This window comes from Pygocentrus nattereri, chromosome 18 (assembly GCF_015220715.1).
Source record: "Pygocentrus nattereri isolate fPygNat1 chromosome 18, fPygNat1.pri, whole genome shotgun sequence".
Lineage (NCBI taxonomy): Eukaryota > Metazoa > Chordata > Actinopteri > Characiformes > Serrasalmidae > Pygocentrus > Pygocentrus nattereri.
The window spans coordinates 31081082-31104792 of NC_051228.1; the positions used below are offsets into that span (position 1 = coordinate 31081082).

Genomic DNA, 23711 nt, shown 5'->3' on the forward strand with positions numbered 1-23711 from the left:
TATGTCTGTCTATCTGCCCTGTGATGGACTGGTGACCTGCCTGGGGTGTATCCTACAAACATAGCCCAGCACAGCATAACACAATGAAGCAGCATAGCACAGCAGCACAGCACAATGCAACACATCAGCAGAACAAAGCAGAATACAACACCGTAGAACAATCTAGCACAGCATAACAACACAGCAGCAAAACACAACTTAGCATAGGACAGCAAAAAACAAAACACAGCTGAACAACACAGCACAACACAGTGGCAACCGCATTGTTTAAAGTTACTGCTCACATAAGGTAAGACAGATAAACACACATGGAGGAGAGAGATGGCAGTTCTGTGTAAACTCCATTTGTGTATCTGTGTGTGTGTGTGTGTGTGTGTGTGTGTGTGTGTGTGTGATGGTTTGCTGTCAGTCACTGCTTTTTTTCTACAATAACACATCTCTTCACAGGCTTATGATGGGGGTTAATGGGGCTTGGGTGCACATGTGAACACCGTAGAAGTACTTTGGTTTCAAAACTGAAGAGCTTCCAGCTACGTCTTTGTTATTTATGTCTAAAGATAGCATGTTTTTTAATGATCATGTACTTCATTCTAAAGGATTCCAGCAACACTGAAAGAAGGGTTTCTTCATCACTTCCTCCTCTGTATACTTCCCCAAGGCGTTTTTTTAAAGTCATAAAACTCTTATGAAGATGTCGAGTGGAAATGTTCTGTGAAAATTGTACCTTGATACATTCAGATGTTCTGAAATTAGACGCATGACCCGTGCATTTATTGTGAGCCTTCTGGGGATAAAATAACTAAATAACGCTTCAGTCAACAGAACGAGTGTTTGGATTGTCATTTAGATGAAATATATCAAACGGTAGTTTTTCATTCACTTGACCACAAGAACAAAATGTATCTTCTTCAATGCATAAACTGACCAACCCATGCTCAGCCTGCAGATGTGTTTTGTGGTAACCATTGATCAAGTATTGATCAAGTATTGCAGCTTTATTGAACATCAGCAATAAATAAATCAATACATGAATGGAAAAAATCAACCTGGCCATGTTAAAGTTCAGCCCATCAGAGAGTTCTTCACACAGTATCATGAAGCACTGACAGCTCCGCTCTCTCTCTCTCTCTCTCTCTCTCTCTCTCTCTCTCTCTTTCTCTCTCTCTCTCTCTCTTTTTCTCTCTCTCTCTCTCTCTCTCTCTCTTTTCTTTCTTGCTTTGTCTCCTTTGTGTCTCTCTCTCATTCTCCTCATCTCTTTTGCACCATCTCTTCTCTCTCCTCCCCGTGTTCTCTTTTTCACTCTTTCTTTATCTCCACTGTCTCTGACTCTGACTCTGTCGCTCTCACATCTCTCTCCACCCTTGTTTCATGTTCTCCTTCTCTTTCTGTTTCTCTCTCTCTCGCTTTCTTTCTGTCTTTGTCGCTCTTGTTCTTTCTCTTTATCTGTCTCTCGTTCTTTACCCCCCCTCTCTCTGTCTCTCTCTCTGTCTGTCTCTGTCTATCTCTTGTCTGTCTCGCTTTGTTCATCTCTTCTTTTCTTTCTTTTTCTTTTTGTCTGTCACCCACACTCCCTCTCTCTTTCCTTTCTCTTTTTCTATCTCTCAGGCTCCCATCTGTCTTGTACTCTCTCTTCTCCTTACCTTTCTGTTTCTATTTCTCTTTCTTCTTATCTCTCCTCTCTCTGTTCTCACTGTCTCTTAGTCTTTGCTCTCTCTCTCTTTCTCTCTTTATCTCCTCTCCCCTTCTTTCTCTCTTTTTGTCTCCATCTTTCTTTTTTGACTGTCTCTCTGTTTATCTTTTTTTCTTTCTTTCTTTTTTTTTCTCTTTTTCACTCCTTCTTTATCTCTCCTCTCTCTTCTCATTCTCTTATTCTCTCTCTCCCTCTTTCTGTTTGTCTTTTGTTCTCTCTCTCCCTACCTTGTCATTCTCACTCTGTTGTCTCTCTCTCAGTCTTTCTTTCATGTTCTCCTTTTTCAATTTGTCTTTGTCTTTTTGTCTATTACACATGCTCTATCTCTTTTCTTTCTCTTCCTTTTTCTCACTTTCCCTCTTTCTGTCTCTCTTACACTCTTTCTTCTCCTTCTTTTTCCTCTTTTCCACTACTTCTTTATCTCTTCTCTTTCTTCTCACTCTCGGTCTCTGTCTCTCCCTCTTTCTGTCTCTCTCTTTGATTCTTGCCCTTTCTCCCTATTTTCGCTCTGTTCTTTGTCCTCTCTCATCTCAATCTTTCGTTCATGCTCTCCTTCTCTTTCTATTTCTCTCTCTCGCTTTTCTTGTCTTCTCTTTCTCTCTCTCTCTCTCTCTCTCTCTCTCTCTCTCTCTCTCTCTCTCGCTCTCTCTCTCTCTCACTTACACACACACACACACACATACTCTTCCACAAGGTTAAGTGAATAATGAAATATAGTATGCAAAAAAGAATGAATGAAGGTATCCGCTGTGATCTACCCTGTTAAGATAGTTAGACCAGTGGACAGTCCTGGGTCAGCACCCTCCTCTATTGGTGATTCATGACTGTATTGAGTGGTTCTGTTTGAGCACTCTGGTGAGAGCGCCTTTAAAGATACAGCACTGCTTAGAGCTCATACATTTATTATTAGCCATTAGCATGCCGAAAGCACGCCTGCGCTAATGACGACACTTGTTCAGTGTGTGTAATGGGACTCGAGTAGCGCGTTTAACAGCCCTCACAGATTGAACAGTTGGTTTTGCCCTCTTGATGTTTTCGTTTCACTCAAGAACCATTTACAGTGCACGCAGCTTTAATATGGATTAATGTTTCTGCGGTGACATTTTTCTGGCACATTTGTGGTTGATTTTGAGTCATTCAGTGCATGGCAGAATGTACTCAATAGAACGCTCATTCCCACAGTTATGTTCCGGTGCATATGGGTGACTGAGTAAGAGCATATTTGCTGACAGTCATTAGTGTTTTAGATGAATAACTCGGGTGGGGGTTATTCATTAGTTTATTTCATTTACTTTGCTTTCTAATGTGCTTTTGTGTGTGTGTTTTTGTTTGTTTGTTTGTTCTGAGTGTTGTTTTACATTTTTCTTATCTTTATTGCAACAGCAGCCTTTGCAATAATAATTTCTCAACCTGCAAATGGGCCTCTAACAAGTCAGTGTTTGCTTTATCATGTGATTTTACTTCCTTATTGTTCATAGATGTTCATGGAAGTTTTACTAATTTGAATATATTTGACAGTATTTTGAAATTGAAGTATGTAGCAATATGCACGACTGTTACTACTCAAACATTTGGAATCAGTGATTTCAACCACATTAAATCAGTTCAGTTGCAGAAATATGTGTAAATTTATACTAATATGCTTGTCCTGTGCAACTTCACACAAATAAGACATTTTACTTGCTTCCAGAATGATGAGAATAGTTGAAAAGTCTAAAATGACAAATGTAGAGAAATCTCTACAGTAAGAGTTATAAAGTTATAATGACGTTTTCAGCCAAAATAGCACACATTTCAAAGACTTAGAGAGCGAGGGAGGGAGGGAGAGAGAGAGAAGCCAATAACTTGGCAAAAAATATTGCAAATATGATTTTATAAAGGTTCTACATATGGCATTTGAAACATGAATATAGAAGCAAATAACTGTTTTCTATGTGAAGATTTAGTGGAGTAATGACATCCTGAGCAGAGAATGTCATGCCATCTCTGTGTGTGCTCTAATCTGAGCTTCTTTGTAGTTTGGTTTCATAGCAGGTCCAGCCATGTGTGCATGTTTGTTCTGTCCTCTGGAAAAAACTGGCCCTCCCCACATTTTCTTTTGCCCTCCCCCAAAGACAAAGACAGCCTTTTGTATGCAAGATAGCAACATACAGTAGGAAACATTCAGGTAAAAGCAACCTTCCAAATATTCCTACTCTCAATATTCCTCAAAGTTGACAAGGCTGAAGTTGGCAGCCTTTTTCGCATTTTCCCATTCCACCTTAAATTGTGCAGCAGCTTAGCAAGTTAGCTAGTCCAGTGTCATTGGCAATGCACACCCATGAATTTGGGAGGCGGAGCTTCTAAAGGAGCACTGAAGGGAGACGGGTATTTGTTTTGCTATTGAGTTCCAACATCAACAGTAGTTCTCTAGAATAGTGTACTGCTTCTTCAAGGTATGTTATTTATCCTTTAATAACTTACTGTTTTCAAAAGTATTGAAATTTATTGAATAAAATATCTAAAAATACCCTTTAGTGTCTACATCTCCTTTTCCAAAAAAGTTGGGATGCTTTGCAAGATGTAAATGAAAACAAAATGCAAACGTGCGAATGTGACTTTTCCCTTCAACATAGTTCAGCCCTACTTTGCAATCTGGACAGTAGCCAGTTATGTATACTTATATATATATATATATATATATATATATATATATATATACATGTGTATATATATATATATATATATATATATATATATATATATATATAAGGTTCTTTAAGTAGTGCCACTGAAGAATCAAGTTTGGTTCACTAATAGCACGACTGAAAAAGAGACTTGTGAGTGTGAAGAACCTTTTAAAGGTTTAAGGAAACTTCACACAGTGTAAGGGTTCTTTACCAAATTTGAGTTCTTCCTTGAACCATCACACTCTTAAAAAAGTTGGCTCTTCAAAGGTTCTTTATCAAAGAAAATGGCTCGATATAGAAGCATGAATGCTCAAAAAACACTTTGTGTGGGTTTTTTGCATCATGACAAGGTTCTTCAGATTGATGTAGAATGTGCTGTTGATGGTTCTGTGTAGAACTATGTAGGCACAAAAGGGTCCTTCTACTATTACAAGCTTGACATCACTATAATAGAAATACCCTTTTCAAAAATGTTCAATATAGAACCATGTACAGCACATTTTCCATCAATCTCATGAACCCTTTCATGATGCAAAGAACCCTTTATTCATGGACAGGGTTCTTTGAGTGAACCATTTTCTTTGCCAAAAAGCTCTTGAAGAACCATCTTTTTTTAGAGTACACATAATGTGGACGTTCTTTTAAACATTAAAATTTACTTTACTCTCATGAGTCTCATTTAGAAAACTGGTTCTCCAAAGAACCATCCATTAAAAAGGTTTTACAATGGATGACGACCATAAAAAAAAAAAGATTTATCGATGACATCACACAGTAGAGTTGCACCCATCCTGTTTTGGTATTGGCACTGATACTGGCACTGAAAGGCAGTGTCAGTTTCAGTGATGGGGATACTGATACCTAAGACCCATACCATGAAACATTCTCTGATGCTGAAGCACACTGACACATGCATGTGCACTAGTAGACGGAATTTAGAAACGTGTTGGTGGTGCGGGTTGACCAGCAACTATAAACCTGCTCATGGCAAAATCTGTAATGCCAGTGTTTCATGAAAAGGCAGTGGGTGATACACCAGTTGCACTTCTTCCTAAGCTGATGATACATAACACAACATACAAACAGTGTAAAACATGTGAATGGGACCCACTTACCTCAACAGCTGATTTAATCCCTTATCCTCTGCTGTATAGTTCGTTATGGTATGAGTTAATATTGGTCCAGGTTGTTAATGATGACATGAAGATCACTGAGAAATAAGGAAGGAACCACTGCACTCTTGGGGTAATGACCCTTGGTGTGATGACCGTTTAGCCTTGGTTTATCCTTTAGCACTTTTATTTAAAAAGTAGAAGCTAGTTAAGTTAGGTAGATCAGCATTGGTACTCTGTACTGGCCAGTACTCAAGGATGAGATATCGGTATCGGTATAAGAAGGGAAAATATGGTGTCGGCTCACGCAAAGAATGTTTTATATTACCTTCATTTTTGTAGTGTTTTATACCAAGTGGATTAATATGTTACGTGAGTGATTTCAAATAGTAATACTTTCTAATTTTGTTTCATTTCATTAAGTTTCAGTATCTGTACTGCATTGTAATTGGTCACACCTTTTACTTTTGAGGTTTATCATTTCATTTTAGACCAAAAGTAAGAATAAAGCCTTCAGCTCCTGTTTTATACCTCTGCTGCAGTTATATAAGTCATTAGTACTTCTGTTATCTTCCAATTTGTACTTCTTCTAAATTGTTTACTGAAAAGGTACTTTTACTGTTACCTGAGTCATTATTTCTCAGACGTAGCAGTGCTTGCTCTTATTTCTGAAAGGGTGTAGGATTCTCTACCCAGCTCTAAAATCATCTCAGCCTTTAGGCCGACTGCTCTATTAAACTCTTTCTCTCTTCCCTTGTGTTGATATTTGAGTTGGGTTGCATCACTGGCTCAGCGGGTGGAGATCAGTGTGGAGGCTGTGTGCTATGGGCTCATCAAAGCCCAACCGTAGCGTGCTCACTTGGTTTAACTGGTGTTTTCCTCTTTGTGACTCTCAGCACCAGCACCAGAGACCTTTGCGGCCCCGCTGCCTGCGCATCTATGAGGCTCACGTGGGCATTGCCTCGCCCCGTGAGGAGATCGCCTCTTATAAGAACTTTACCCTTGACGTGTTGCCCCGCGTTAAAGATCTGGGTGAGTGATGAAACCAGACGAAACACAACACATACACACCATGCAGAGTGAGCAGAGAGGGAATGTATGTGAACATGGGGTGTGTACTCCTCTCTGCCGGACATTTGTGGGCACTCAGCCTGTACTGGATAAAGTGTACAGTATTTATTGTCCTTGCAGAAGCAAAGCAAACTCACTCACAGAACTTATTTTTTTAATGCTTCTACTCTTATCAAGTCTTTCTTATTCAGAAAAGTACTGAACATTTGCTTCATGAATGGGTTGGTGGAAAGAACAAAACCTTTTGGAATGACTGAATAAACATATTGTCACTGTCCAACGAAAAACAAGTATCTCTAAAATAGTAACTTTACAGGAGAAGGCTAAAACGTTATTTACTTTCAATGCAAATGAATGGAAAAGGCTGCTATTCTAAGCAATTTTGGAGCATTTCTATTGGTCCAATGATCATGAAATTTTCACACAATGTAAAGGACAGCTGTAGAGCTCAAATGATGCAGAAAAGTTAAAATCGCAAAACAATGGAGGTTTTCAATGGACAGTGACGATATGTTTCAACTCTATTAGGTGCACGTAAGTGCATATAGCACATATGCCTTAAAACAGCTCTTCTTATGTTTTGTTAAATTATTTCTTACTTGTAGCTCATTAAAACCAGTGCAAACATTCTCTCAAACTTTCAATCCATACAACAATCATGTTTAGAACAATAGATATATTGTAGTGATCTGCTATTGGCTGTCGCTGGCCTCTAGATGCTCGTGAGGCATTGCAATCAGAAGGCTACTAAGAGGCACATGTCCTCTCGAAAAGGAACCTAAATGTGGTTTATGTTGTCCAACGTTACAATATTGTTTTGATTGCAATTGAATGAAAAGTTATTGTTGAGTATAAAGTCTTGTTTTACAGAAGGAACAAACGTCTTTACATATGATACTTTTGTCATTTGTTGACATCAAAACAGACAAAAGTTGGAACAGCAGACCCAAACCTGAGTACAGAATGTGAACCTTATGTAAGTGTAGAAGAAAAAGGACAGAGCCAGTTTAAGGGGAGGCTGGCCATTTCTTATTTCCCTCATTATTATAAAAAAAGGAATGGAGCTAAATGGCAAAAGCAAAAAATAAACATGTTTCTATCCCTTTATATGGGAAGTTCCTTATATTTGAAAAAGTAGAAGAATCTGTTCCATTAAAACTTTCAAGTATATTCTTGTTTTTCTACAGTCAAAAGGTTTTGAGTAGTAATACACAAGCATTACTGCTGTTGAATGCTGATGCTATAAATGGGGTTCAAAAGCACTCAAAAATATGGCAGCAGCATTGAAAGATTTTATGCTATTCTGTGTTGAGAAAAATCGGGTGCATTTTCCTGCTCCTATTTAAAGAAATGCAAGAAATATGTATTGTGGCATCCTGGCAAAGAAGAACTAGAGAAGGCAATCATTTCTGCTTAGTAAATCGCTGCTGTCAGACGAAAACCTCGTATCTCCATTTTTGTTTGTTTTTGACATAATTTGAAAATGCCTGTTAGCCTTTATATTGTGTGTAATATATATTGCGCATGATCCAGATTTGTGTGCCATGCCTCTAAGTGGCAGCTGAAACATGCTTCTGGCCCCTTTGAACTGTTGAAACAAATACTTACAGAACACCAGATGTTTGCTTTAAGCGCAGTTACACAAATGTTCTTTTAACTAAAAATGCAACTTCAACCTATGCAATAATGTGCAAATCATTTAAGCACTATTTTATGATATTTAATTGAAAACAGTATAAAGATGACACGTCAAATGTTGAAACTGAGAAATTTTATTGTTTTCTGAAAAATATATGCTCATTTAAAGTTTTATGCCAACAGTACATTCCAAAAAATTTGGAAAGGGATCATTTTACCACTGTGTTAACAACACTCTGTAAATGTGTAGAAACTGAGGAGACCAATTACTGGATTTCAGCTGCTCAACAGCTCGGGATCTCTCGTATTTTTCTTTTCATAATGCAACAAATGTTTTCAGTCGGTGACAGGTCTGGACTACAGGCAGACCAGTTTAGCACCAGGACTCCTTCACTGTGGAGCCATGCTGTTGTAATACATACAGAATGTGGTTTGGCATTGTCTTGTTGAAATAAGCAAGGCCCTCCCTGAAAAAGACGTCATCTGCATGGCAGGATATGTTGCTCCAAAACCTAATTATATTGTTCAGTATTAATGGTGCCTTCATAGATGTGCAAGTCACCCATGGCGTGTGCACTATTGCACCCTCATACTATCAGGGATGTGTTTTGTCTTTGCATAAAAGAGCTTTAACTTGCATTTGTGGATGCAGTGATGAACTGTGTCCATAGACTGAGCCTATACAGTGATTTCTCCTATGGAATAATGTCTGTTTTTAATGCAGTGCCGTTTGAGGGCCAGAAGATCACAGCCAGTCAATACTGATTTTCAGCCTTGTTCTTTCCTCTGCATTCTCTAAAGATATTGTGCACTGTAGATGATGAAACTACAAAGTTCTTTGCTATTTTACATTGAGAAATGTTTTTCTTGAATTGGCGTACAATTTACCTGTGCAGTCTTTCACAGAATGGTGAACCCTTCCCTGTCTTTAATTCTGAAAGACTCAGCCTCTCCGAGATGCTCTTTTTATACCTAATCATGTTACTGACTGGTTGTCAATTAACCTATTTAGTTGTGCGATGTCTCACGAGTTATTTCTTTAGCATTACAAAAACTTACCAGTATTTTGTTGCCCTTTCCCAACTTTTTCAAAATGTGTTGCTAGCATCAAATTTTAAATGTTTTTCAAGAAACAATAAAATTTCCCAGTTTCAACATTTTATTTGTTGCCTTTGTAGGATTTTCAATTATCATTGCATTCTGTTATTATTTTTTTGCACAGCGTCCCAACTTCTTTGGAAATGGAGTTGTAACATTAGCTAATAAACTGAAATGTGAGATCAGATCTAGCTGGGTTGGCAGAGCACCAGGGTAGCTACGAACAAGTGGAGCTCCACATGTATTATGCTGTGTGTTCTTGGTGTATGTGGAGAGTATACAAGGTATTTATGAACATAAATCAGGTTTTGCTATAAAAAAGAGGCAGCTTTGCAAAGTCAGTAACACCAAAATCCTGCTATAGTTTGAAAGGTTAGATGCTTAGTTCTACCAATGAGTCTTCAATCAATTGGGAATGTAGGTTAGATCCCAGCTGCATGCTGCATGGCCTTGCATGCAGTAAGGCTGAAGGTTCTGTGGTCCCTGTTCTCTCTTGAAACTTTTCAGTCTCTCCACCTGAATAAATAAAGGTGAAATAAATGAACACGAAATCTTATCTCAGTTTGAGCAGGTAAAAGAAGCCCTGATCAAAGTTGGGCTACATTCAGATTGCTGGTAAAAGTGACCCAAAAATCCCATCTTTGGGTTTGTTGTTTACATTATCTGCATTTTTAACCTTGGAGGACAAAGAAACCAAAACTGAACAAATGTCACAGTAAAGAGTAAAAATGGTACATTTCTGTGCTTATTTTATTTGCAGAGATTGATCAGAGAAAGTAACTTGCTGTGAAGAAGAAGCAATTTCAGTGTCAAATGCCAGTATATGCCACCAGATGAAGAGATTTGATCCGTGTGAACCTCAGAGATGTTCACGGGTCTCAGGGTATGAGTGCAAGTCCATTCTTGAGTCTTTAGTAGTGAATTTTGGTTTATTTTATTATTATTATTTATCATTATTAGCTGCAGGCTTTTTGTTGAACAAAATAAACTCCAAATCTTCAAATAATGAGTGTTCTGTTACAAAGCCTTTCATCTGAAGAACAGAACAGAAGCACTAAAAGCAGTAAATCGCTGTTGTGAGAGGAAAACCTAGTATCTCCTAAATGGTAACTTTACAGGAGAAGGAAAAAATATACTTTACTCTTGATGTAAGTCAATGGAACCGGACTTTTTTCCAAGTAATTTTAAGCGCTTTTTTTTTTTTGGTTCATTCTTTGTGAAATTTACATACAATGTAAACAGGCATTTTCAAGTTATGTCAAAAACAAAAAAACGACAAAAATGGAGGTTCAAGTTTTTCTTCTGACAGCAGTGAAATGCAGTATTTAAAGGAAAGAGGAAAAACAACTTGTAACAGTTGGTTCTGTAGTTTATGTAGCATGTATGCTTTATGAAGTTTTAGTCGATTTTAAAGGAATATAATCTTTCATGAGTTGTAAAGAAAAACTGATTTGGGACACTTTTGCCTGCAATGTGAATGGAGCTTTACCATCATGTTCAGTATTAAACGGTCAGATTAGGTATTTTTTTACAACCTCATTTCCAAAAAGTTGGGACAGTGTGCAAAATATAAATGAAAACAAAATACAGTTATGTGCAGATCATTTACAACATATATTTATTTGAAAACAATATATAAAGGAAACATATCAAATGTTGAAACTGAGAAATGTTATTGTTTTTTGAAAAATACATGCCCATTTTGAATTTGATGTCAGCAACACATTCTAAAAAAGTTGGGATGAGGGCAACAAAAGGCTGGTAAAGTTGTGTAATGATTGAAAAAAACCTGGAGTTTAATTGGCAGCAGATCAGTAACATCACTGGCTAGAAAAAGAGCATCTCAGAGAGGCTGAGTCTTTCAGAAGTAAAGATGAGGAGGGGTTCACCACTCTGTGAAAGACTGTGTGAGGAAATAATGTGCAATAATTCAAGAATAACGTTTCTCAACGTAAAATGACAAAGAACTTGGGATTTCATCATCTCCAGAACATAATATCATTAAAAGATTTAGACACTCACAGGTGGCACTGGAAAAAGTGATCTGTGGTCCACAGAATCAACATTTGAAGTTCTTTCGAATATCATGGACCCTGTGTCCTCTGGGCTAAAGACCGTCCGGCTTGTTATCAGTTCACAGTTCACAAGCCAGTATTCAAGATGGTATAGCATTAGTGTGCATGGCATTGGTGACTGGTACATCTGTGAAGGTACCATTAATGCTAAATGACATATACAGGTTTTGGCAACATAGGTTGACATCTAGATGACATCTTTTTCAGGGAAGGCCTGGATTATTTTGGGAAGACAATGTCAAACGACACTGCACATATTACAACAGAATGGCTTTGTAGTAAAAAAGTTAGGGTGCTAAACTGGCCTGCCTGCAGTCCAGACCTGTCACACAGTGAAAACATTTGGCACTTTATGATACGAGAAATATGACAAAAGAGACCTCGAACTGTTGAGCAGCTGAAATACTATATCATGCAAGAATGGGAGAACATTTCACTTTCAAAACTACAGCAGTTGGTCTCCTCAGTTCCCAAACACTTACAGAGTGTTGTTAAAAGACGAGGTGATGCAACACGGTGGTAAGCATGCCCCCACCCCAACTATTCTGGAACGCTTTGCTGCTTTCAAATTCAGAATGGGCATACATTTTTCAAGAAACAATAAAGTTCAGTTTTAGCATTTGATATGTTGTTTTTGTACTATTTTCAAGTCCACTCATGTTTATGTGCATTTATGTATCCATCATAAATACCTTTTGTATCAGTATTTTGCAAACTCTTTATTATTATGAATTAAACAGGCTGTTTTTGTTACTCTACCTTTAAGACTGGTATAGTCTTAGTTAAAATCTCTAGTTAAAATGCTTCTATTTATGCATTCTCTTCTAGTTAATTACAAAGTTTTTCTATATAAATAATATTATAAGCATAACAATTTGAGTGCACAGTAGAATCTTTTAAATATTTACATGAATTTCTAAGTATGTGGTATGTCCCCCTTTTGCTTTAAAGATAGCATGCACCGAACTGACATGGACCCTACAAATTTGAGCTAAAGCCTCTGATTAGAACAGAGAGATAGGGAGAGATATGACTATAAAGTCTTAACATACTCAGTGTTGGTTGACAAATTAAGTTGCATTTGAATTGTGACCTAGGAAAAAAAAGTTTTTTATTTTACAAATCAAAAAAGAAATTTCATTTCTTTTTACAATTTTATCAAAATCCAAAAATATTCCGTTGTTTATTTTGAGGTTTAAGTGGAAGAAATCCAGTATTTCAGTTGTGCCTCAGACTTTTGCACCCTATTATATATACACATGACTGGTTTGATTGGTTGATCTTTTGTAGCTTGTTCACAAAGCAGTCTGAGTTGAAATATATGGAACAAGCTGTTAGCTTTGGACTGAAGTCATCAGGGACGCAGAGCCTTTGGAAGGCTGCAGTGATTTGCTTTGTAACCAAAAAAGTTTCACAAATTTGTGGGTTGCAGTATCCCAGATTTAATGGTCCAACAAAGCTACAAGGGCCCCTCCACCCAAGTGGAGTCAGAAATTCCAATTCCAACAATTCCACTGTTACCCCAGCTGTGATATTCAAGTTAGTTCAGCATGACTTGGTGGATAAACTGAATCATGATTATAATATCACAACCATGATAAATGAAACAATTTTATAGCTTAATCATGTAGGCTGCATGCACTGGGTAATTAACAATACATTCTGACATGTAAACAAGTTACCATGGCTCATTTAAAGCCTTTATTCTGTAGTTTAAGATGTGGTATTTGCTGTATATCTTGGGCAGGACTAGATTTGGACAAATAAGCCTGCATTTCCTTTCCTAAAAAGACCTTTAAGGCTTTGTCAGATTTTTAATGGACTCTTTAAGTGGACTGGTAATGCTGTGTGACAGCCTGACTCTCTAGCTTTCGTGGAAGTGTCAGGGGACTGTGCGAGCAGAGAGCAGCCTGGCTGCGGGCTCTCTGCCTATAGGGATTAAAAACTGCGGCGAGTGCTCTGTGGTCCTCAGGTGTTCTTGGAAGCAGCGGAAGTACTGCCGCACTTACACACCATAGGGACACTTATCCATTGTGCTTTCAGCTGATTCAGCTGTAATGGAGGTGTTGTTGCAGCAGTGCTATTCCACTCCTCCACAACGGAAATAACGTTCAAATTATAATGCAGTTGAGTGAAGTGTTTGGTTAAGGTCTTCATATGGTGAACCATGACTATTAGAGCAAGGCCTTGAGTTTATTTCAAAAACAAGGAAAATACAGCTTAATGATAATTTCTCCCCTTCATGCACAACTATGGGATTTAAGTACTATGTTAGTACTAAAGTTAAAAGCACCTGACAAATTTTTTTTGGTGTTCTAGATTAACTACTATGTTCAGTCAATTCTTCAGTAAAGATCTTTCATATGAAGCTGCTTTTATTCCATTTGTAACATCTGCCTAAATCACACTGTTCATGCTACATCTCATGCTCACAGTTAGTGATGTGTCTTAGACTTCCAGAAGTCCTAGAGAGATGTTTTTCTCACAAGCCGGTCCCACTCATTGAAAATCAAAATGTGATTTGTTAATTCACGTCAATCTTCTCACAACAGGGTGAGGAATCGTCCTTTTGCTTACTTAATGCCAGGCAAACACCCTGCATGATGAAACAAAGACTTCAGATTTTGATTTATCGATCCATAAGAAACTCTTCCAGTGATTCTAGAAAATCTTACCGGGGTGGCAGGGAGTTTGGCAGGGTGGCACTGCAAAAGTGCAAGTGGGGAGAGGCATGGGGGGTGCAGAGAGGTTAAAGTAGAGAGGTTAAGGTGCAAACATCCACCCCACAGCGAGGTGGAAGCCGATGACGTAGCAGAAGTTTTGGGGTAGCCTGACCCCTTTATAAAACTGTGTATGTGTAGAAATTGTACTCACTGACAGCCTGGCTTTTATTTCTCTAAAGACAAGGCCTACATACTTAAAGGTTATATTGTTCAGTCTGTTTTCCTTTCTTAATTGCCTTTTTTTCATAATTAAAATAGCAATTTGCTCCTATCTTGCAGTGCGGTATTGTCCAAGTACTGCCTTAGAAGGTGCAGTAACTTAGTCTTTTCTCATACTGCTTTTATACCTACAGAGAGCTGCAGAACAGCTGTCAAGTCTTAACCAATTACTTGTTCCCTGAAAAAGGTCCTTCTATAATCAGTTAAAAAATTTTTTTTTTTTTCATTTTCAGTTTATTGTTGTTGTTTTTAGCTTCTGGTACTTTTCCGCTTACCTTGCTTGTTCAGGTTATATCTTGGATTTGAACTCCTTAAATGTCAATAAAACTGGAAAAATGGTGGTGTTTTCACTGCTAGTGTAAATACTATGGAGAAAAATAATCCGGACTGGGTAGTTTTCAGTTGAAAGTTGCAAGAATTTGACCCTTTTATTTGTAACATAAGCAAATAGTATGACAATACTACAGAGTTCAAATACAACAGGAATGATGCTGCTTTTAAATCGCACAGTTCATAAGGCATTCTCTGAAGACCTATAAGGCCCTGAGGGGTTCGCCATTGTAGGAAAGACAGAGTCAGTCAAAAAAAGTGATGAGTGGTCACATAAAAATGAACCTACATTTCTGAGGTCCTAAATGTAACAGCAAAAAATCTAATAGCGCTGTTTATTTTTTTAGATTTTCTTTTTTAATGTGGAGAACCTTTGCTGTGTGAGAAATGTTGGATGACAGGACTGATATTTACTTTCTTTGATAACTTGCTTATTTATTTATTTATTTTACCAAAAAGGATGCACTGACTCAGAAAGCGTCTTTTTAGATTAGCGAGTTAATTACCATCCACACAAAAGCAGCGGTGCTGCTTTGATTGACGAACAAAAGGAGCTGGGCGTAGGTGGCTGTGAAACAGTGAGACGAGACTGGCACCTGGACACATACACGCATAATGCAAATAGACACATATATGTAAACACATACGTGTGCACAAAAGTACAGCTGGGCTGTTAGCAGAAAGGAAACACAAATCTAAAGCAGAATGTTGGCTCTGAATTGTCAATATATACTGCTGCACACTTGTAGTTCAAATAAGAAAGCTAAACACACACACACACACACACCTTCTAGGCCACTTATCTTTCTGGGTCACAAGGGGGGAGCTGGAGCCTATCCCAGCAGTCATTCGATGGAAGGCAGGAGACACCCTGAACAGGTCACCAGTCCATCACAGTGCAGACAGACACACATATACAGTCACACCTAGGGGCAACTTAGCATGTCCAGTTGGCCTAACTGCATGTCTTTGGACTGTGGGAGGAAACCATAGTACCTGGAGGAAACCCATGCAGACACGGGGAGAACATGCAAGACCCTGGTCTGGTCGCCCAGCCGGGGAATCGAACCCAGGCACTTCTTGCTGTGCGGTGACAGCGCAATAGGCATATAGGATGGTTTACTTTATCTAGAGATCTTTTCCAGAATTTTCTAGAAAGCTTAAGAAGGAAATTTACATGTCCATACTCCCAGGCTATAACTCTTTTATAGCTTTTGCGAGGTTTTGCGAAAGCTTTACAGAATGTGAACCAAAAATCACATTCAGCTTAAGAAGAAATTTAGTTCACACTTCAGTTTGAGCTCAATTTTAAGTGTATTATTCATTTATAGTGCTTTCAAATGATACCAATAATTCACCCACTAAATCATTATTTTGTTTAGCTAATAATGCTTATTCACATTTGTCATATTCACTCAGATTTGACTGTAAAGGCATTTAGCATGCTGTTTAAATTTTGACAATTCTTGGATGTACAATTCTGCACTCGTAAAAAAAAGGTTCTTTAATGGCTCCTTAAGAAAAGGAGTGGTTCTATTAAAACCATGAGTTCTATATAGAATCATTTCATGCTTAAAAAATTCTGTGTTCTTCAGATTGATGGAGAAAGTGCTGTATATGGTTCTGCATAGAGCCTTTTTCAAAATCGTTCTGTATGGCACTAAAAACAGTTCTCCTATTGTTACAAGCTCAACATATTAAGAATAGTGGACCCCTTTTGTGGTGCTATATAGTACCAGTTCACCATGCAAAGAAACTTATAAAGTTGAAATGGATCTATATAGAACTCATGGTTCTAAACAGAACCACTCCATTTACTAAAGAGCCCTTGAGAACCATCTTTTTTGAGTGTAGGACAAACCTTGAATTGGTATAGAACTTTTTTTACGAAGACATTCTTTACATTTTACAGAAGTTTACATTTCACACCTTACACATATTTATCACATTCATGTTGCTCATTTAGCAAAAAAGTACAAAGCACTTTTGAGTGATGCCATGAAGCTCTCTTCTGGTTCCCTAGAGAACAATGCCAGAAAAAGGTATTTGCAAGTGTGAAAAATCTTTAAAAGGTTAAAGTTTTGTTGTTTTTTTCCCTAGAAACTTTACATAATGTGGAGTTTCTTTAAACTTAAAAAAAAATGTCACTTACAAAGATGGTTCAAACCTTCTTTTGGGGAAGTCGAAGGTTCTTGCAGAAACCAACAGTGTTTCTTCTAAGCTACTACACAAATAACCCTTTTAGTACCTTCATAGTGTGTATTGTCCCATTCTTACACTCTTAAATAAGATATTTCTTCAAAGGTTTTTTAGTAAAGACAGTGGTTCTACATAGAACCATTAACACTCAAAGAACCATTTGGTTCTTTGCATGTTGAAATGGTTCTTCAGATTGATGGAGAGTGTGTTACAATGTCAAGTTTGTAACAAGAGAAAAATCCTTACTATGTAGAACTCTTTACAAAATTCTATATAGAACCACATTACACACAAGCTGCGTTCCAAAGTCTAGGCTGCATTTCTCGGCCGCTATGTCATAGCAGGCCATTACAATGTGAAGGGTTCTTCATATGCAGCCTAGAAATGCAGCCCGATTGATTTCAAGGACGCATCAGATGTATCCTTCCAGGCCTTCGGTTACCCACAGTTCTCTTCCATTTCCATGAAAAAAAAGCAACAAGCGCTGAAACGGGCTCAGTTTTTCTCTCACTAGTTCCCTCATGAGTTTCGCGCCGCTCTGATGATGTCACCACACAACCTCGCCAGGACTGTTCCATCTATATGACCAACAGGCTACTAAGGAGGAGTCTTACGGAGACTTAAGGAGACAGTCCTACTGAGGACCCGCACTGCCTCGGCTGCAGCCTAGGCTACATTCTCCATCAACTAGAGGGGCCACTTCATCATGCAAAGAGCCATTTAACCATGGTTCTTTGAGTGTTTATGGTTCTATATAGAACATTGTCTTTACTTAAGAAGACTTGAAGAAGCATCTTTTATAAGAATGTACCTCGTGTGTCAAAATTAAAGGCTTTAGTTTCCCAACACTGAGTCAAGCATCATTAGCAGATATTAACCATGACACAACAGACTGTACAAATATTGTGCATGAAACAGACTGAAGTGGCTTAAAATATCAGACACACTGAGCAGGTGAGCTCAGAGTGAACATAAAGTAGGAGTTGTTAATATGAAAGTTTCTACCTGATGCTGAGTTGCTGGTGACGAATGCTTTAGTCAGACTGGTGGCAGGTAAATAACATGCTATATTGAATCCCAATCTCACAGCTGGAGCTTCACATTGTAGACTGTTCTCATGATAGCATGTGCACACACTGCCTGCTCTGTTATACAACAGAGTAGTTTCATAACAGAGCAGTATATGAAATAACAACAAGAAACAGTCCATTTATGTGGGACATAATTTAAATTACTGAAAGTTCTTCATTTGTTCACACAGTTCTGTAATGCTCCTCCATTCTAGACTGTTCTCTCCACTCACATTGTTTTGGAATGTTCGTCCTCATTCTGGCTGTTCAAGAATTTCCCCCAGTCCATATTGTTTTACAATATTCTCTGACATTCACACTCACTCACTGTTCTACAGTGTTCACCCCCATTTACACAGTGGTGTTCTCACAGTTCTAGAATGGTATTCCTCATTCACTCTGTTCTAGAGAAGTTCCTCATGTTTCCGCATTCACACTGTTTTGTTATGTTCTCCTCGATTCAGTCTTAAAATATGACATGTACAGTGTTCTGGAATATTCCCCCCATTTGTGCTGTTCTAGATTGTTGTTAGTATTTACAGTGTACATTCTTTCCTTTTCACGCTGTTCCAGAATGTTCTCCCATTCACACTGTTCTTCAATATTCTGCTCTTTTGGACTGCTCTACAATGTTCACCCCCATTTACACTGTTCTAGGATTTTCTCCTCATTCACATCGTTCTGGAATGTTCTTCTCATTCACGCTGTTTCAGAATTCTTCCTTATTGACAAAATGCTAGATTTTTCTTCCCATTCAGACTGCTCTACAGTGTTCTTCTCCGCTCACAGTGTTGTAGACCTTTGTCCCAATGCACATAGTTCTAGATTGATTTTCCCCCATTCACATTGTTTTAGAATGTTCTCCCATTTACATTGTTCTAGAATATTCTACCCTTTTAGGCTGGTGTACAATGTTCTCCCATTTAGGCTGCTGTATACTATCTTCCCCATTCACACTATTCTAGAAAATTCTCCCCCATGTACACTATTCTAGATTGTTAGACTGTTCTTCCTTATCTGCACTGTTCTAGAATGTTCTTCCCATTCAGAAAGCTCTACAGAGTTCTCTTCCATTCGGTATAAACCAGAATGTTCTCCCTATTTATATTCTTCTTCAATATGTTGCTCTTTTAGACTGCTCTACAGCATTCACCCACATTTACACTGTTCTAGAATGTTCACTCCATTCACACTGTTCTCTAATTTCCTTATTCTTTCATCTCCATTTACATTTTTCTGCATTCTTCTCCCTGTTCACTCTGAACCAATGTGAATATGGCAGAATATTCTAAAACCGTGTGAGGGTGGAGAACGTTCTAGAGCTGTGTAAATGAGGGAGACTTATCTAAAATAATATGGATGGAAAAACAATTCTAGGACCTTGTATATGGGGTAGAACATTCTGGAGCAGGGCTGCCCAAAGTGTGACCTGCAGGCCAAAGCTGGCCTGCTTAAGACATTTGATTTGGCCAGAAAGCTAAACTAACCTAACAGAAAGTTTTTGTACTTTTGTAGTAAAATACAGTGCAGTGTCATGAAAAAGAAAAGGTATTGCCTTTTTGCCTCGGCCCTGAATGAACACTTTTGCCTCCCAAGATGTAAAGTTTTGGCACCCCTGCTATAGGGATATCTACAGATATGGCATGTGATGGTCCAATGGAAAAGACACATGGGTACGTTCCAGGTTGGGGTGCAAAGTCTGTGTTTATTGAATCCCAGTGAAGAAACCAAAAAAAAAAGAATGCAATTTATCCAGTGCCAAAAAGAAAATATTTACAAATATATACAGCTTAGTATGAATAGTCCATTATTCAATCACAATTTTAGCGGTTTTGGGGCATCAACCACATTTCATTACCTCCTCCACAAGACTAGCTCATTCTGCTCCCTCTAGGGCTTTTATAGAGCTAAACAGGAAGTGCTGTGATGTCACTTCCGGTTTTTATTCACTATTAAACTCAGCAGACAAAGGGTACTGTCTTCCTCCCTGGCTGAAAACATAGCTACCTTGCTCTGGAGTCTATTCACAGGTAAGTACTTGTTGCCTTCCCCAAGTGTTTCAAAAATGTTATAGGTTATAATATGTTTAGTTATATTGCTAAATCAATCAAAATGAACAAATAATAAAATATTCATATTCACCAATAAGTTTTGTTTCTTTTTTTCTGCAGGTTTGCTCTTGTTCACCAGCATAACACTCAATTAATAAAGGCTATTTAAAAACAGCATGTGTCTCTGTTTGAATATGAAATGTCCCCGTTACCTAGAAAGTCTTTGCATATATATATATATATATATATATATATATACATTGTGGCGGAGGACAGCTCCATCACATGGCACACCAGCCCAGTGTTTGGGTTGTGGGTTTTTTTTTTAGTGTGAGGCTTGGGAGCTGTGATTTGGGAAGTGCAGTGTCAGGAGCTGTGGTTCCTGAGGCTTGCTCACACTGTGGCATGTGAAAGTGAACTTTTTAAGGATGTTCTTTAGAAAAGGCACCCAGCAGTGTTATGCAGCAGAGCACAGTGAGGGTACCTTGCGGGGCTCAGCAGTACACCTCCCTGCTGAGAGACAAGAAGCAGGAGCTGCAGGAAAACTAAGTTCTGCCATCCTTACTACCTGCTTCAAACATTTCCTTGCGCCAAAATGATCAAGACAAGAACATGCTTATACATATATACACAGATCAGATAGGGATACTGCAGTGCTTAATGGAGCCTTCAAGTATGAATGTAAGTCCTATGTCCTATAGGATAGTTACTCTGTATTACCAAGCTCTCTTCATGCATTAGAATGATGCAGGCTTACGTTTTGCTTAAGACTGATATATGTACATGACCTCTGTTCTGAATGGTTACCCTGTATTGTGCTTCATTCAAAAAGTGGTCTGGGCTGAAATTGACTTTAAAGCATTAACATGAATGGATGATTGGCAGGGCTAAATGCAGTACACTGAATAGGTAAATATGTATAAATGTGCTGGTTTTCATGACATCAGTAATTTCCTTTTTTGTAGCTTATTTTCTAGACTTGAACTCTATAGACTGGAGCTTTTGTTTATATGCATTTTTCCAAAAAAGACATCAAGTTTTTCATTTAATGGACCAACTAATGTTAAACTGTCACGTTAGTATTTTGGCATTGGGATGTTATGAGGATTGATGTTTAGCACATTTTGGTTTTATTGACTATGAATTACTTTTAAATTACTTAAAATATTCTATACAGCAGTTCTTTTCCAATATGTTACTTTAAAGTTAGTTTTACAGTTTTAAACTAATCTTTCCTCGTCTTTCACCTTCAGGATATAACTGCATTCAACTTATGGCAGTTTTGGAGCACGCTTACTATGCAAGCTTCGGCTACCAAGTCACAAACTTCTTTGCAGCCTCCAGGTAAATAATATATATTTTATCATTTATTCCACACTAACTGAATTTGTAACGGTATCTTTTGCTGCATAGACGTGGGACTGGTTCCTGGATTATGGTGTTTATATGGAGACAGCAAAAACACTGAAAAGATGTTGTATTCTAGACACTTTAAACATGCACAATAATGTGTAACCTTTCTGCTGAGGCTTTTAGAGAATAGTAGCTTTTTCCAAACAATATTTTCCAGCCAATCTGTTCTTCTTCTGTTAAGTATGCTACAGTGTTAACCCAGTAATGTCCATATTATATGATGAAAAATTGACCACTTGTGTCACTTATATTGTATTCAGTCTTTTGGTCACACAGAACTTTTCTCTTCGAAATAAACAACAGAAAAACTATATTTTATGGTAAATTAAACTATGAAAGTATTCAAAAAAGCTCAAAATGGTGTTAAATATTCATGGATGTATATCTGTATGAAGTGTCCCATAGGTGGGGTTAATTGTAATAGGCAGAGTAGTAGCAACAGTTACTAAAAAGTCTGGTAAATCAATGCAAAATACTATTAATTTCATACAGTTACATACTGTTTGAACCAAACCTTCAAATCAAAATACATAAAAATAACTGCATTAAGTCAATGATAATAAATATAATAAAAATAAATATGATCAATGAAAAGATTCAAACATGGCACATTTATTTTTGACCAGCCCATTGAATGTTAAATTTAGATAGATAGATTGTTGTAAATTACAGTGAGATTAAAATAATATACAAGCAAATCCTGTGACTTATAGACTCAAATCAGCAGAAGAAAAACACTTATGATGAAAAAGTTATTTTTATGATATAAAAACTTTTCAAGGTGAATGCAGAGAAAAATCTGTCTGACTGCTGTTTGTACCTGCAGATGATGTTGCTATGGAAATACAAGAACATGAATAAAAGTGTGTTCTTCTTGAACCTGTTTAAACCCATCTTACCTTTTACCCCCATTAGTTTGCGCCCCACTCTCTTCTAATTAGCAAAACATAGTTCAGAGTGTGGACTGCTGGAATATGTCACTGCATCTTTTATATCAAAAAACTTTAAATATTCAGAATTTTATAAAACACCAAAGTGAAAAAAACATGTCTATCTCTTATTGCTAACCATGCTCTGTGCTTTAGATGTTGCTAAAATTCAACGTGGTCCTCAGTTTTCATCACTTTACTCCATTATGATCAGTGGGTCCAACTATGGGATTTGCAGACTCCCTGTTCAACAGATTATGATGCATTTCCCAACATGCATGAGAAGCATGAGAGGGCTTTCTTATTTATAGCAAATGAAACTGTACTTCAGATTTTAAAATTAAAATTTACTGGTTATGTATAGGGGCGGCACGGTGGCGTGGTGGGTAGCGCTGTCGCCTCACAGCGAGGAGGGCCTGGGTTCGATTCCCCGGCCGGGCGGCCAGGGTCCTCTCTGTGTGGAGTTTGCATGTTCTCCCCGTGTCTGCGTGGGTTTCCTCCGGGTTCTCCGGTTTCCTCCCACAGTCCAAAGACATGCAGTCAGGCCAATTGGACATGCTAAATTGCCCCTAGGTGTGAGTGTGTGAGTGACTGTCTGTGTCTGTCTGTCTGCCCTGCGATGGACTGGCGACCTGTCCAGGGTGTATCCTGCCTTTTGCCCGAAGACTGCTGGGATAGGCTCCAGCATCCCCCCGCGACCCTGACGGAGAAGCGGCTTAGAAAATGGATGGATGGATGGATGGATGGTTATGTATAAACAACTTATAAAATGTGCAATAATAAGTTAAATTTGGCAATAATGCATTAAATTCAGTAAATGATAAACTTTAAACTGCATTTAAACTTGCAGATTTTTTTTTTCTGTAGACGAAGTTTTAACCTATTTTCAATAAAGCATGTAATTTGACCAAGGGAGCCCCAAATGTTGCATAGTGTGGACGAAAATGCCTTGTTGATGTGAGAGGTCAGAGGAGAATGGGCAGACTGGTTTGAGATAATAAAGGCAACAGGAACTCAAATAACCAACCAAAATCTCTGAGGAACTTTTACTAGCAAGGTGTACCTAATAAATTGACTGGTGAGTGTGTGTGTGTGTGTGTGTGTGTGTGTGTGTGTGTGTGTGTGTGTGTGTGTGTGTGTGTGTATATATATATAATATGTATGTATGTATCAGTGGTAGTGTCTACAGATGGCATGCTACTACTTTTTCTTTTGTGAAATAGATACCAGTACCAATATTGAAATCTTGAGTATCAGCCGATACCTGATATTTTTTTCTTTAACAGTACTAAGCTGTAAAATTAGTTATTCTTAATTGACACACTATACTTAAAATGAGTATCTAAAAGCAGACTATCATGCTGAAACTAATCAAACACTCTACTACCCCACAGGATGAAATACCATATCATAACGCAAAGCTT

At 37.9% G+C, this 23711-nt stretch overlaps 1 protein-coding gene across 1 annotated transcript in view; it reads left to right on the forward strand.

Moving 5' to 3' along the window:
- The window catches only part of gbe1a (glucan (1,4-alpha-), branching enzyme 1a), a 235988-nt gene that overhangs the window by 67975 nt on the left and 144302 nt on the right, over positions 1-23711 (forward strand). Inside the window, exons 5-6 of the mRNA XM_017681944.2 lie at positions 6368-6503; positions 21199-21289. Of these exons, the coding sequence (XP_017537433.1) occupies positions 6368-6503; positions 21199-21289 (227 nt within the window). The remainder of the gene's footprint in view (positions 1-6367; positions 6504-21198; positions 21290-23711) is intronic.